Below are 14,888 nucleotides of genomic sequence, written 5' to 3' on the forward strand. Positions count from 1 at the left end.
TCCACACTGTGTTATCTCTGACTCCAGCATCTGCAGTTCTTACTATCTCTACAACAGTAAAGGTATTTATTTCAAATACAATTAGAAATATTAGAGGAGAGATGAGGATGACAGGAGCCTGGAATTCACTGCTCAAAAGGGTACTAGAGGCAGAAATCTGATCCAGACATCCATTTTTAATTGAGTCACGTTGCCTTAAGTGCCAAAAACTGTAGACCTATGGGTCTATTGCCGAAAAGTGAGATTTGGCTGGATGGCTGACTTTTTGCCTGGCATAACACAATGGGCTAAGTGGCCTCTTTCTATGCTGTAAATATGACAGCCATTGCCTAGACATTTCATGGAATCACTACAACAGAATGCATTCTGTTTTATTCAACAGCTGCTCCACATCAACACAGAACATTTACTTACCAGTATAAGAGTCTGAAGGCGATATTAGTTTACAGGATGTACAAGTTTTGATACCCTCTTGGATGCGTGTGGTGACAGATTTCTCTGTTGCATTGGAAGAAAGTGCAAAAATATTGTCTAAAAAGGCATTAACACTTCCTTTTCTGAAAAGACAAAGAGCAGCAAATGAGAATGAGCATATACACATACAAAAGGCTCCATAGTTAGTCAACTCATTGTTTACACCATTTACTTGGCCACAGATTAAGGTGACAATCTATATTTCTCATTTATAATTACTTTTAGAAGTGCAAATCTGGCAAATTAAATGTTTACATGAAAGGTTGTCAAACCTCTAGAGGTAGGAAAGTGCAAGACCACCTAATATATTTCTTTCAAAACCCTTGTCATGTGCACCTTACTGGTCAAAGGTGGGAAGGTGAATGTCATAAAAACAGAACTTGACCTTCATTTTGCTGGGAAATTATAAAAAAGAAGCCTGAGAAATCTTGTCCGAATTTCATTAGAAATTTAAACTAGTTCTGTGGACCTCAGACATTTTGCTTTGAAACCAAGAGTTAATTAATATAAATTTATGTTTGGAACATTCCAGGAATGCCATGTTGCCCTGGAAATATGTTGCCTTCATGTGGGGTTTATCTGTGTGTTTTGCTCTGAAACAAGCAGTTCAACTTTGAGAAGTCAGAAGATTTGGTCTTTGAGCTGGAAGCAACTAACTTCATGTGGAAGCCCAAAGTTCAGAGGCAAAGGAAAAGGATTTGTCAAGAGTTATGCAGCAGTTGTGGGCCAGGAGAATACAGACAGTAGAAATCAGACAGGTTTATAGTTATGTGTAAGTTCACATGTCGGGATAATGAAAGAAGTTCAGACTTCAGCTGGAAGATCTGGTGTTACTCCCAATAAAGTGGACAATTTTTAAGAATCTGACAAATAGCTAAGGACTTTCTGGGAGATTTATAGTGGAAAAGGGAAGGTTCAGCTTAAGCTTTTAGCCCTGAGTCTTTATGGCTGTATTTCATTGTGCTTTCAAAAGTAAAGTACAAGTAAATACCTAAGGTGGTGTTTACTCGGACATTTTACATTAAAACAAATTAGCTTTACTTATATTTTGTAATCTATGGAATACTGTAACTTAATTATCCAAGTAATGTGTATTTCAAATTTATCTTTTTCAGAAAGTAAGACCAGTCCCTATAGGGATCATAACTATGGCTTCAGCTTGCTAATTAACTCAATTCTATTTCCAAATTCAACCAGAATTTTCAAAATTTACATTCTCAGGGTACACCTACTTGACTCCCTTCTGGAAGTGCATACTTTCATCACGTGAATGCAAAATGAAGGTTTGCTCTGAAGTCACTACAAGTGTCAGAGATGATGGAAAATACTTCAGAAGTACAGCCACTGGAATGTAACTGCACTTGAGCCTGGTACATGGAGTCACAGAGTCACACAGCACAGAAACAGACCTTTCAGTCCATCCAGTCCATACCAAGCATAATCCCAAACTACAGTCTCACCTGCCTGCTCCCGGCCCATATCCTTCTAAACCTTACCTATTCCTGTATTTATCCAAATGTCTTTTAAATGTCATAATTGTGTCCACTTCCTCAGGAAGTTCATGCCACATGTGAACCATCCTCTGTGTAAAAGATTTGCCCTTCCCATCATGCCTTTTTTAATGTCTCTCTCCTTTCACCTTAAAAATGTGCTCCCTAGTCTTGAAAGCCCCAGCCTAGGGAAAAGACACCCACCATTAATCCTGAGATAGTGGGAACTGCCGATGCTGGAGAATCTGAGATAATGAGATGTACAGCTGAATGAACACAGCAGGCCAAGCAGCATCAGAGAAGCAGGAAAGCTGACATTTCGGGTCTAGACCCTTCTTCACCATTAATCCTATCTGTACCCCTCATGATTTTATAAACTTCTACATAAACTAATATTTGTCTTGACAGCAAAAATTGAGAATTGCACGAAGGGAAATTACATGAATCATTGCATCAACATGAAATAGTATCTTTTGTTCTGGAGGGAAATGAGAAGAAGTAGTAACCAAGAGCAGTGGGTGCCAAGACAGAAAGGGGGAATTTCAGTTACAGTCCATTCTCTAACTCAGTCTGTGTTTAGATGCAACAGATCCAAACTCAGTAATTCAAGCTGGGCCCGGTTGTTCAGATTAGGAAATAACTTCCTAGCTGCTGGTGCAGTACAGTGATTGGAAGGTTTCTTTTCTCAGTTTAAAACATGCTGGCATTCCTGATTACCATTGGCTTGTATTTATATTGCTTGACAGCTTTTATTTGTTATTTGTTATATTTCATAATATTTATTTGGAAACCAGGTTTTATATTTATATTGCAGTCTCTCAAGTCTCTCCAAGCTCCAGTGCTGACGATTGAAGCTTGGATGAATTCCCAGGTTATATATCTTCCACCAATGAACACACTCCCCAGTTCTAGCCAGTTTTACCTTCATTCGCCCTCAAGCAGCATAAGTCATTAACAATATTGAAATTTTGAAACAACGTTGTGGTCCAACCTAGGTTTTGTTGCAACTCCACCATAGCAAATGGAAAAAATTCCACTGAAAATCAAACATTGCTAAATTGTCCACATTAGAACTAAAAAGGCTATTTGAAATAAATAGACCATTCATCTGAAGATAATGGATGTTGACATTTCTATGTACAAGCAGGCTTGTCTGTAACCAGTAGCTTTGACATTAAGAATTTATTTTATTTTGCTAGTGTACACAATTTGAAGTAAATGGAGGGGAAAGGTTTAACAGCCTGAATTTCTGATGCCTGAAAAACAGTTTTGATTATCACCTACATGTAATGTCAAGTGAACAATTTTTCCATTCACAAATGAGGTGAGCCATTTAAACGTCAGCACATTCTCAAGAATTCTCCATGGACTTGACTTAAGCACCAGCACCAATCTAAGCCAATTGGCAGGCTGCAGGCATATGATGCAGTGTGTGTGCACCAGGGCGGAGGCCTTCACAATGAAACAATACAAAGACACATCGCAAACCTATGCAAATTCACACACTGTCTAAAAGAACCAGGCTAAACTGCGTTGATTCGGAGTCTTTTTGTATCAGCAAGTCAGCAGTATGATGCTGTGGGGTGGCATGGTGGCTCAGTGGTTAGCACTGCTGCTTCAACACACCAGGGACCCAGGTTCGATTCCAGCCTCAGGCTACTGTCAGGCATTTGCATATGGGCTTCCTCCGGGTACTCCACTTTCCTCCCACAGTCCAAAGATATGTGTAGGTTAGGTGGATTGTGCAGGGTAGGTGGATTAGCCATGGGAAATGCAGGGTTACAGGGAGAGGGTAGCTGGCTGGGTCTGGATGGAACACTCATCAGAAGGTTGATGAGGACTTAATGGGCTGAATGGCCTGCTTCCACACTGTAGGGATTCTAGAATTCTATGGTTATATCCAAGTCAATAAAATGATTACAACGTTCTTGAGATTGAACACAAACTACACATTAGAATGAAGTCTAAGGCCAACATCTCCCCTAGTTCTTTCATGAGCATTTATACCATTATTATCATCCACGTAGGCGTGTAATTTTACAACATGCATCCACTCAACAATTACTGTCTACCAATTCAAAATCAACAGCAAAATCCTGGAAAACATGATTCATTTTCTACATCTTGATATTGAGGCCAAACACAGACAGCTTTCATTAGAAAGAGTGCACAAGCCTACGAACAATTTATCTACCTGACCCATCAAGCACTGATTGCCCAGACCTGGAAGAGTTTGCAAATTCCACTTTGAAATTATCAACCATCTCAGAACCCAACAAGCCAGAGTGGAAGCAAATCATCCTCAATCCTGAGGGACTGACTAAGAGGTGTCCCTAGTTCTTTTCATTGTTCAACTATGCCTGCGTTTTATGGTTTAAAATATTATTCATAACATTTCTTAGAACAATCTAAGGACAATAGCTGCACTGAAAATGACTTGAAGTGAATAAACTGAACGAAGGGATTAAAGAAACAAAGAAATCAGAAACATACAGGGATTCAATATTACTTTGTGTGGTCAAAGAGTCTCAACTCCCAGATTCCGCAACTGATGGATACTGGAGAACACACAACATCTTATAACTGCAGAAGCATTCTGATTTAGTTGGGAAGATTCCTCAGCCTTTCATTGGAATGTTAATTGCTTATGATGAGCTTCTTTTAGTTTTATTGTATTGTGTGTTTCTTCCTTATGTTAGCAGTAGTATCAAAGGGCAAATTATTCAGCTTATTATTTAGTGACTGAGAGGTAACTCACACTTACTGGGCCATTACATAGTTAAACATGCATTTTCAAGCTGAAGACAGGATCTAGCACATGACCAGGAGTTACCCAGCAATTAAATACGGATACTTACCCAAGCTTCCGAACAACAGATTTGTAGAAGGAACTGTCATCTTTAAAAAGACCCTCCATCTAACAACAGTAGCAAGAAGGGGAGAAATCAAAAAGAAGTTTGAGGAATCATGTCAATATGCATGTCTCAGTTTTTAAGCAATGGCACTTTCACACCATGTTAAAATAAGTTTCACAGTAGTTGCTAAAGAAAAGTTGAGGGTTACAATGCTGTTCAATTGTTACTACAGTTAGCGGCAGTGGTGGGAGATGAAAAAAATACGTACGCCATAAGAAAATGAGAAACAAGTACCACTGAACCATATGGCTAAGCATAACTCTGTACAAAATTACTTGAGGAAAGAAATGAAAGTCAACTAGAACACAAAGGATCCCCTTCTGCTGCAAAAGGATACATGGTCATACACTGCAGTAGACAGCATTTCTAACAAAAAGGTGCAGATTGCAGGCACCAATTCTCCATGTTTTCTCCCAATCTATGCATTGACAACAAAGGTTTTTTTGTCCAATAAAGGCTGTTGTTCAGTGGATCAATGACAAAATCAGCATGATATCAGCCCCCTCCCCTTAGTAGAGCTGAACTAAACTAGGAGAGGCTAGCTAGCAGCATCATTTAAACATAGTGGTAGATACAATTTACTTGCTTTCGCAATTGGCACTATTTGCTCAGGACTTCAGGACAAGCCTCACAAGTTTTCAATGATTACAAGTTGTCCAGCAAGTCATGCTGAACAGACCGAAAATTTGGAGTTCTTCCACAACTGTAGAAAAAGATCCTAACATGAGATTTAACGTGGAATATTTCCACCCCATTAGGAGAACAATTGCCCAAAACCAGAGATTTCCTCAGACATTAAATCAGAATTGCTGCGTTGTGCAGGAGATTAGTATGTTAGTTATGACTAAGTAGATTGCTGGATTGTAACTAACCTCTTTCGCTATTTCTTTTGCTGTGTCAGAAAATGCCTTTGTGTTTGTTTCTTTCATGGCATCCATAAAAGTGATATTTGTTAAGTGCAAGATTCCTGGGAAGATTCTCGCTATAAAGAGAGATAGAGACAAAACATTGGCATATTGACCATGTAGCCTGGACAATTAGTGTAAGGATTCAATCACACCAAAAAAGCCATAAGGCAAACAGATGCCTTCCTGTCGTCTGGTTTGATTCCACGAGGAAGAGAGAGATTATGGGCTGTGAATTCCTGTTATTGTCATTTTCAGTTTGTCAGCCAACATAATCCAAAAAAAACTCACTCACAGAATGGAGTAGGAAAATATTCTACAAATAGATACTGACTATTAAAAGTGTACAATTATAACTAAGAGAAAATAACTCAGTCACAGTTAACAACAGTGAAAGTTACTGCAGAAGTAAAGAAGCATCCAGAGGTCTTAAAGAGATAATGACAAAATGGACTATAATGGAAATGCAAATATGTTATTAGCAAAACTGTCTGTGCAAAGGGTTTCTCAGTCAATATGGAAAACAGAAGTTATTTTATTTATAAATGTGTGTTTCTATAGCACCTTTTGTCTCCTAAGGTTACTCTAAAGGGCACTGCATCCAAGTAATGACATCTGCAATGTAGGCAAATGCAGCAAACAAACTGTTTTGGTGGTGTTAGTTGGAGGAAGGTGGTTAGGCAGCAAACCAGGATTTCATTGCTGTTTAAAATACTGCGAGAGAACAGGGGACAGTTCCTGTTCAGGTTGGGTAAAGATTGAATCTGAAGGACAGCACCTTTGACAATGTGGCAATCCAACAGTGCACAAGAGTGTCATCCTTCGATCAAGATCGTCATGGACTCTGAACTCTCAAAATGTCAGACTGAAAGTGGGCATTCTTCTACTGAACTAGTTATTGAAGATATTATAAAGGTAACTATTCAACTTCCAGTATTAATTACAATAAAATTACAATCAACACAAGGCTGCCTTTCTCCACAAGGTCAACCCAGTTTGACAAGTGGATAAAAGAAAGTATTTAATGCACACAATAAACATTATGCCAGATTATGAAAGAGAGTCTTTGGAGACCCATTTCCCTTATTTAATCCACTTTCTCTTGATACTAGGCACTCCTCCATGTATAGAGGTGGAGAAAGTTGCTGGGGGTCCCATACCTGTAATTTTGTTTACCTATCCCCAACTTTAATCAGTCTCTACGCGTGCAGCAAGGAAAGACATGTATACACACAAACCCAAGGAAACACCGGCAAAGACAGATTGGCTTAAAGGAGTTACCTCAGTGAAAGACTTTAGCTCTTGTTGATCTGTATGTTGAGGACAGCCAGTGGTCAAAAATGAGGGCAAGTGTAATTATTTCTTAGTTAAAACTGTTGACTCTATATCCACCATGCAGACTATTACAGATGAACTTGGAGCAGTTGCTATCCAATAGTAAGCAGGAAATATTCTTGTGCGTCTTCAAAATTACCTCCATGTTAATAAAGACGTTAACAATGATTGTGGCAGTAAGTCGTGCACAATCACTCAAACAGCTATTCCACAATATAAAAACACATTTAATGTAATCCTAATAAGTGAAATCTTAAGCTGCTTTTAGATTAGAGTGCTGCGGTCATTAGTATTAGTATTAAGGAATCTTGGCAAATTTCTTCTTTACTGAGACAGACCAGCATATCAGGGGTTAAACACCACTGTATTGGGTCTTATGTTAATAAAAAGTAGCATATGTGAATCAAGAGTTTGATGTAAACATTATCATAAAACAATAGGATTGACAATTTTCTTTTTACCTGGCACACAGCTATTTTCTTTCTCAAAGAGTCCAGGGGAGCATTGACACTTATACGACTGAAATAGATTCACACAAGTACTGCTAGGAGGACAGACTGCATTTTTGCAATGATCTGGAAATCAAAATAGTACATACTGAAATTGTTATTTATTTGTTTCATTACAGACCTATTTGGCAAAGTAACATCACATATGATTTGAAATGTACTGAACACAATGAATCAAAATTTTGGATTAGAAGAAACTTACTACTTATTTCTTACAGTGTTTAAAAAATGTAATTCTAGCGTTGGTCATGATCACCAATGGAGATTAACAATAGGATTTAGATTTACCCAAGCTTCAAGCCACCCCATTGTCAACTGTAGCTACACAACCTGTGTGTACAATGGATGAACAAATTTCGCAAGGAATCTCCCCATTTGCTTCATCAGTCATTTAAATCAAATTGCGGACTTGGCTAAAAAACAATCTGTATTGTGACCAATGCATGATGATATGACAGTCTGACAACTGTTACACCAACTCCAGCTCAGACCCCTTCACTGCTGACCATATGGATAATTCTGATTCCTACGAAAATTTGAAAAGACATTTCATCTTCTTTATTCTATTAAAATTAAAAATTCATCTTCTGTATCCTTGACTAGCTGAAGTCTGAGTTGAATAAAGCGTGAACATAGCTTTTTATCCAAGACCTGGGACAACACGTTGGACATAAACTTGCACAACTCAAGGGCATGGCTCTTCTCTGTAATATTTTGTAGGAAAATATTTGACCTGGTCAACATCTTGATAAGCTAGAAGCTACAATTAAGGAAACTTCCATTTGTACATTAAATACAGGTGAAATGATAAAGTGTATGGAATAACTGAGAATGCAGAAAATTTCTAAAATTGCAAAATAATTATGGGTGTCGTAGACTTTTCAGTTATTCTTCAAATATAAAGGGTCTTCCAAATGTTCCTCTTTCTTTTCTTAAATGGTTCCAGAGTTTTGCACCATTACTTTAGCTGTTTATTCCACGTTCTTATCATCTAAAAAATGTACTGATAACAGCTGTCATGTACTAAGTGTTCACACAAACTGCCTGGCAGCAGAAAGTTAAATCACTTTACTGAGCAAGATGGAAAACTGAGGTGTTCAAATCTGTAAATAAATCAGGTGCTTATTTAGACAACAGACACTCTTTCACAACAGTGACAACACAAGCACTAATGGAAAATTCCACTTTCCATCAGACTCCAAGATAGGTTTATAAAACCAAAATGCCAATATCTCCTTCATTGGCATTGATCTCAGATTTTCTTCATATTTAGAAAGGCAATTCACAGATTTAAGCAAACATTGATTTTTAAAACAAGAAACACTTTTCCTTCTGGATTTAATGCCAATAGTGCTCTTCCCATCGTTCATTTTTCCCAAACTTGAAATTGGATGAGAATACTTGGGAAGGTTTCTCATCCAAAAAGGTTTAACATTCGGGCTTCATTGGGGAAAAATGCTGCTGATGATTGCTTACTCCTGTTGCCAGTGAAGTTTTCATTACAACTTAAGATATTTACTATACACCCAGGAGAAATGTAGGTCATTCCAGCTGACAAGATTCAAGGTTAACTTTGAGAGCACCAGCTCCTGGCAGAAGGAGCTTATATCAACAGTCAACTTTGCCCATAAAAAAATTAGTCCATCTTGCCTAGATTTATTTGACAGGTCCTTGACATTGCTGTTCTCACCGTTGTGACAGAGTGTGCAATCCCAATAGCCAACTATTGCTAACGTTGATGAGGTTTAGTTAAGTTCTAACCCCAAGCTGATTAGCCATCTTTTCAGCAAAAGGGAACAAAGCAGTTTACTACACCGAGAAGCACCAGCCAATGCAAAAAGGTTTGCACTTTACCTGCAGGCTGTGGAGTCATGGTCTTTGGAGGCTGTGTTGTGGACCAAGTAGAATTGGAAAGTTCTGTACTCTGAGTCATTGTCACACTTGTGGTATTCTTTGGCATTGTCGCATTCATTGATACGGTAGCAGTTGCTGGCACTGTAGCATTTGTGCTGGCTTCACTGTTTGCAGATGTGTTGGCTGACGTAATATTCACTGGAGCCCAAGTAGATTTTTTAGTTGTGGAAAAGCCTGTTGACACAGTAACATTAATTTTCCCACTTGTGGCTGGTATGCTGGTTGATGCATTATGAGGTATGGTAGCGTTGGTCATGTGTTCTGGGGTTGAAGTTTGGGTGGTATTTACCGTTGTCTTTGTTGGCATCTCAGTTGTGGCTACCGTTTGAAGAGTTGAAGCCCCTGCTGTTGGAACTGTCATGCTAACTGGGGAATGCGTGGTATCAAGTGTTGCATTTGAGGAAGAGGTTTGCACTTCAGTTGTTTTTGTTTCTCCCTCAGTTGAAGATGATTTTGCACTAGTCACTGAAATATATGGGGTACTTGCTGAAAGACTTGTATCAGAAACTGGAGCAATGGTTGCCATGACAGTTACCTCAGAGGCAGAAATAGGTGCTGAGGTAGTGCTCTTGTCAACTGTACTTGGGTTTGAAGTTAATATGTGTTCAGTTGTCTGCGGTTTCGCTGCTGTAATGGAACTAGATGATGAGCTGGACATCACAGGAGTCGATTCTGTGGCATTTGTCCCTCCTGAAAGAAATCGTATCTCAAATTATAATTAAGTATTTTACCATTTTGAATTTGGACATCTCAGTTATGAGGAAAAACAGTTATGTTGGAGAGTAAAAGGGAAAAGAAAGACTTGGAGATAGCAAGAACTGCAGATGCTGGAGTCAGAGTCAATATAGTGTGGAGCTGGAGGATCACAGTAGGTCAGGTGGCATCAGAGGAGCAGGAAAGTTGACGTTTTGGGTTGATGAGGGGTCCCGACCCGAAACTTCGACTTTGATGCTCCTCTGGTGCTACTTGACTTGCTGTGTTCCTCCAGCTCCACACTGAAAAGAAAGACTTGTACTTACATAGTATTTTTCATGACCACCATTCATCTCAAAATGCTTCAGAGCCAATGAAAAGCTTTTTGAAATAAGTCACTGTTAAGTGGAGGTAACGTCGGTACAGGAAAATGTTTTATTTTGAGAGATGCATATGTGCTTTAAGATCATCAGTGCCCAATGGATTTGTAACATGGTTGGCACTGCAATAGTCTGAAGCAAGTCAGTAGGAACAGTATGGTACTGGGGCCTCTACGGCAGGGTGGTTCAGTGGTTACCACTGCTGCCTCATAACACCAGGGACTGGGGTTCAATTCCACCCTCGGACAACTGTTTGCGTAGAGTTTGCACATTCTCCTTGTGTTTGTGTGAGTTTCCTCCAGTTTCCTCTCACAATCCAAAGATGTGCAGGTTAGGTGGATTGGCTATGGGAAAATGCAGGGTTACATTGAAAGGGTAAGGGGTGGGCCTGGGTGGGCTGCTCTTCAGAGGGTTGGTGTGGACTCAACAGGCTGAATGGCTTGCTTCCACACTGTAGGGATTATATGGTTTATGCTGCACAAAAATATTCATTTGGTTGTTACTTTGTGTCAAGAAACTTTTGCCTAGATTTTGCCCAGCAAACCGCCAGCATACAACAATATCTGTATCTTGAGAAACCAACACCTACAGTGTGCATGTGTGCATTTTAATCATGGAAATTCAAATGTTGTCGTCAGTGATTTCTTGTTCCACCCTACCACGGGTACACTTTTGAAAAGCTGTAAAGCCTTTTAATGCCCTAATGCTACTGTTAAAAGCCTCTGAAAAAGTCATACCCTGTTCAGAAGATTTAATTGGGGTGTTCTTTTGGTACAGTGGTAGTGTCCTTATCTCTGAGTCAGGAGACCTGTGTTCAAGTCCCACCTGCTTCAGACACGAGTTGCAACAAGCCAGCAAATATATTAAAATAAGTTAACTGAGTTTTTATTCATTATATCATAACAATAATGAACATCATCTCTGACCCTGAAACATCAGTTTTATTTTGGTTTGGTGTTGATTTTTACTCCATGATAAAATTTAAATGGTTTAAAATAAGATGAAATATCAATCTTAAAATGTTTATGTGCCATCTCCGGATTGTTATCTGCAGAATCTAAAGAGTGTCAGACGATCAAACCATCTTTCTTCCTGGTCATGGAGAATTCATGCTAGTTGGTTACTTAACCCTATTTGATGATCCCATTGTTGCTGGATTTCCCAGGAATCCCCTTGACTTGGCACCAGATTCAAATTAACATCAGGACATCTCTGCTGCTGTAATAATTAGATTGTTGGGGGCATCTTTCTTTGGAGTTAGCACTTGAGTATTGTTGCTTTGCTACTGACCACAAGCACTACCATATTTAACTTTAATGATATACAAAATTTCACTTGAAAAGAAATAGAAGCTACAAGAATATTTTTGTTCACCAGATCCTTGATGCATCTTAAATGTAATTTGTACCTTACTTCTTCAACTAACAAGAAATATATTGAACAACATATTCCAAGATATGTGGTTAAAAAAATACACTTCAATATTAAGGCATTTGGCTTCATTTTAATAAAGTCATAACTGGTAAAATTTCAAATCTTTTGAAGATATCAATTTATTTATTTGTCCCTTCACAAGTGTTCCATACCCAGTTACTCACTTTTTTTCTGCAATATTTGCATTAATTTTTACACAAATCTCATTACTCTGTAATCCTAGAAGAATTTATTCTTGGCTGCCACCTCTTAATCAGCCTAGAGTTTGGCATCAACCTCCACAGACAAGGGGATAGTAGCTACAGAAATTGATGACACCTAAGACGTATCTCTACCAGTTTGTCCAGCAGTCTGTTTTGAGAAACTGATCACAATGAACCAGAATGTCTTACAAATAAGCATGGGCAAGATTGCAGTATTTGCCTTTAGCCTCTGCCACCAACACGCAGCAATGTCACTCATTTTGGCTTCCTCATAAGTGACCTTCATGGGGTGGACTAGACTATTTGCAGCGTTGTTGTTTACTCCAGTCCCAAGCTGAGCTTCTAGAGCAATATCTTCTCTGTCTATTATTGCCTGATCAGGTGATGCAGTTTATTACAGTGGACTCTGCATAATGTAGTTTCATTTGCATTGTAGTTTGCTTGCTCCTGTCATATCTGGACATCTGCTTTACTGAAGACCAAGGTTAAAAACATTTCTAACTTGTTCAAAAGGAAACAGGTTTATGCGAAGTATAGGAAGGCTGACGTTTCGGGCCTAGACCGTTCATCAGAAAATTTTCTGATGAACGGTCTAGGCCCGAAACGTCAGCCTTCCTGCTCCTATGATGCTGCTTGGCCTGCTGTGTTCATCCAGCTCTACACCTTGTTATCTCAGATTCTCCAGCATCTGCAGTTCCTACTATCTCTTATGCGAAGGATACCCTTTTGAAAGTGTTGCTTACACTTAAAATGACAATTTAATTGATTAATTCTTATTTTGCTGTGTCAAAGCATTGTTAGTTCTTCTACATTTGTCTTGCTGTAAATTGAATGAACTAACTGATGTACAAGGTGAAGAAATGATTTGAATGACTTTGTTGGTAAATTTTGCAGTACTTGAACATTTAAGAATGGTAGTGTCAAGAGATTAGATTGCTTTGCTCTCTCCTGGTTATACTTACAGCATTTCTTTTATGCAACAAAACTTTATGACTTTGCCCACGAAGCAATACCTACTGTGTATGATGCATTTACATCTACCTCTACTGGCTAACTGTATTTAAAGCTGAAGTTTTTCTTAAACAGAGAAAAGGTGACAAAACTGAAGCAAGCATAACTTAAGTTCTCAAAAGCAGCCACATTTGTGCTTATAAGAAGAATCATAATGAAAATACGTTAGTGCTGTATTTCACCATTCCAGCTATCACATTACAGTATTCCTATAAAAGCCTGCTGAGCTAGTGTGCAAGAAACTCAGACAAATACAATGACAAAGGTGATAGTTACACAGAAGTATTAAGTTTCGCCATTGTTTCAGGAATGTGTCCTTGCTTCAAGATCTGGGTACATGTTTGACAGTGCGCTTGGATTAACCGTTTAGTAATTGCGGATACTAAGGTTATCTAATGCCTCCATAAATGCTTTCTTCAGTTTTTAAACAAAGAAATGATGCATTATAAACCTGTACAAAATGAATGCAACACATTACACAAATAATGAAGCAAGCAAACAGTTAAATATTTACAGCTGAAAGTCTTCTATCCAACATAGAAGATAAAGATTATAAACAAGGTTAAGTTAAATTTTAACAAAATCTTTTCAATGCACATTTTCCTTCCTCTTTGTTAACTTGCCTTCTGAAGATTTGTAAGCATATTTAATATTATAGGAAGATATTTTCTAACTACCTAATTGCTCAATTTATACATGCTCAATTTCTCTCTTCTATTTAGAAAGACATGCCTAGCAGGACACCTAGATTTTGAATATTCAAATATCTCAATTTCAAAATCAGGATAGTCCAGTTGGCATTTAACTAAACCAAATCATACAGAATAATTTTAAGCTTGAATTATACCACGCTCAAACTTGCAACTGATAAAACTTGTACAATGGACAGGCTTGGAAACAAAATTTCTGATCTGAGTCAATTTACTTAAATTCCAAATGCATTATTATCAAATGTTTAAGAGACACAGCAACCACCATAAAGAACTGTTCTCACAGTGGGGCACTGAATTTAAAAAGCAGTATTATCAAGGATTAGCTTCCTTGAAATGTCTATGTAAAGGCTAATACCACAAGGTTTTTTTTTGGGTTGCAGGATGTATAAGAAAGAAAGAGTATTTTGGTGGCAATATTTTTACAAGACAATAATCATCTCATTCACAAGCATAAAGTTAAAACAGTAAATAGCCATACTTTATAAAAAAGAAACAAGACAAAACAAAAAAAAGTGACCATGTTACAAAAATACATTTGATGTAATGGTTTCAATTGATGCTGTGCAAACAGTTTCACCGGTGCTGAGTAAGTGCAACTTAGAACTCCAAACAACTGAAACAATGGCAATACTACATAAAGAAATCCATTTGGTTTTTAAAGACAGGGGACAATGGTAACAGAGATTATCTCTCTACTTTGGGAGCCCAACATTCTTCCAGCCAGGATTGACCTGCGTTTACAAACAAATTTGTAAAGGATGATGTTTCAGTGGCTCTTAATAACAGAATAGTTAGGAGTTAACACGAATCAGAAGGAACAAGCAAACACATTCAAATATATAGAGCTGTGTTTAAAGAGCTCATAAAAGCTAAGGCACAGAAAATTTTACACTGAAATCACCAGCCACCATC

At 38.2% G+C, this 14,888-nt stretch overlaps 1 protein-coding gene across 4 annotated transcripts in view; it reads right to left on the reverse strand.

Moving 5' to 3' along the window:
- The window catches only part of muc13b (mucin 13b, cell surface associated), a 91,485-nt gene that overhangs the window by 29,665 nt on the left and 46,932 nt on the right, over positions 1-14,888 (reverse strand). For all 4 annotated transcript variants that reach the window (XM_048614798.1, XM_048614797.1, XM_048614799.1 and 1 more), the window contains exons 2-6: positions 9,483-10,232; positions 7,581-7,694; positions 5,752-5,861; positions 4,823-4,881; positions 415-557 (exon numbers count right to left, since the gene is read on the reverse strand). In XM_048614798.1, the coding sequence (XP_048470755.1) occupies positions 415-557; positions 4,823-4,881; positions 5,752-5,861; positions 7,581-7,694; positions 9,483-10,232 (1,176 nt within the window). The remainder of the gene's footprint in view (positions 1-414; positions 558-4,822; positions 4,882-5,751; positions 5,862-7,580; positions 7,695-9,482; positions 10,233-14,888) is intronic.

Source organism: Rhincodon typus, chromosome 30, assembly GCF_021869965.1.
Source record: "Rhincodon typus isolate 14 chromosome 30, sRhiTyp1.1, whole genome shotgun sequence".
NCBI lineage: Eukaryota > Metazoa > Chordata > Chondrichthyes > Orectolobiformes > Rhincodontidae > Rhincodon > Rhincodon typus.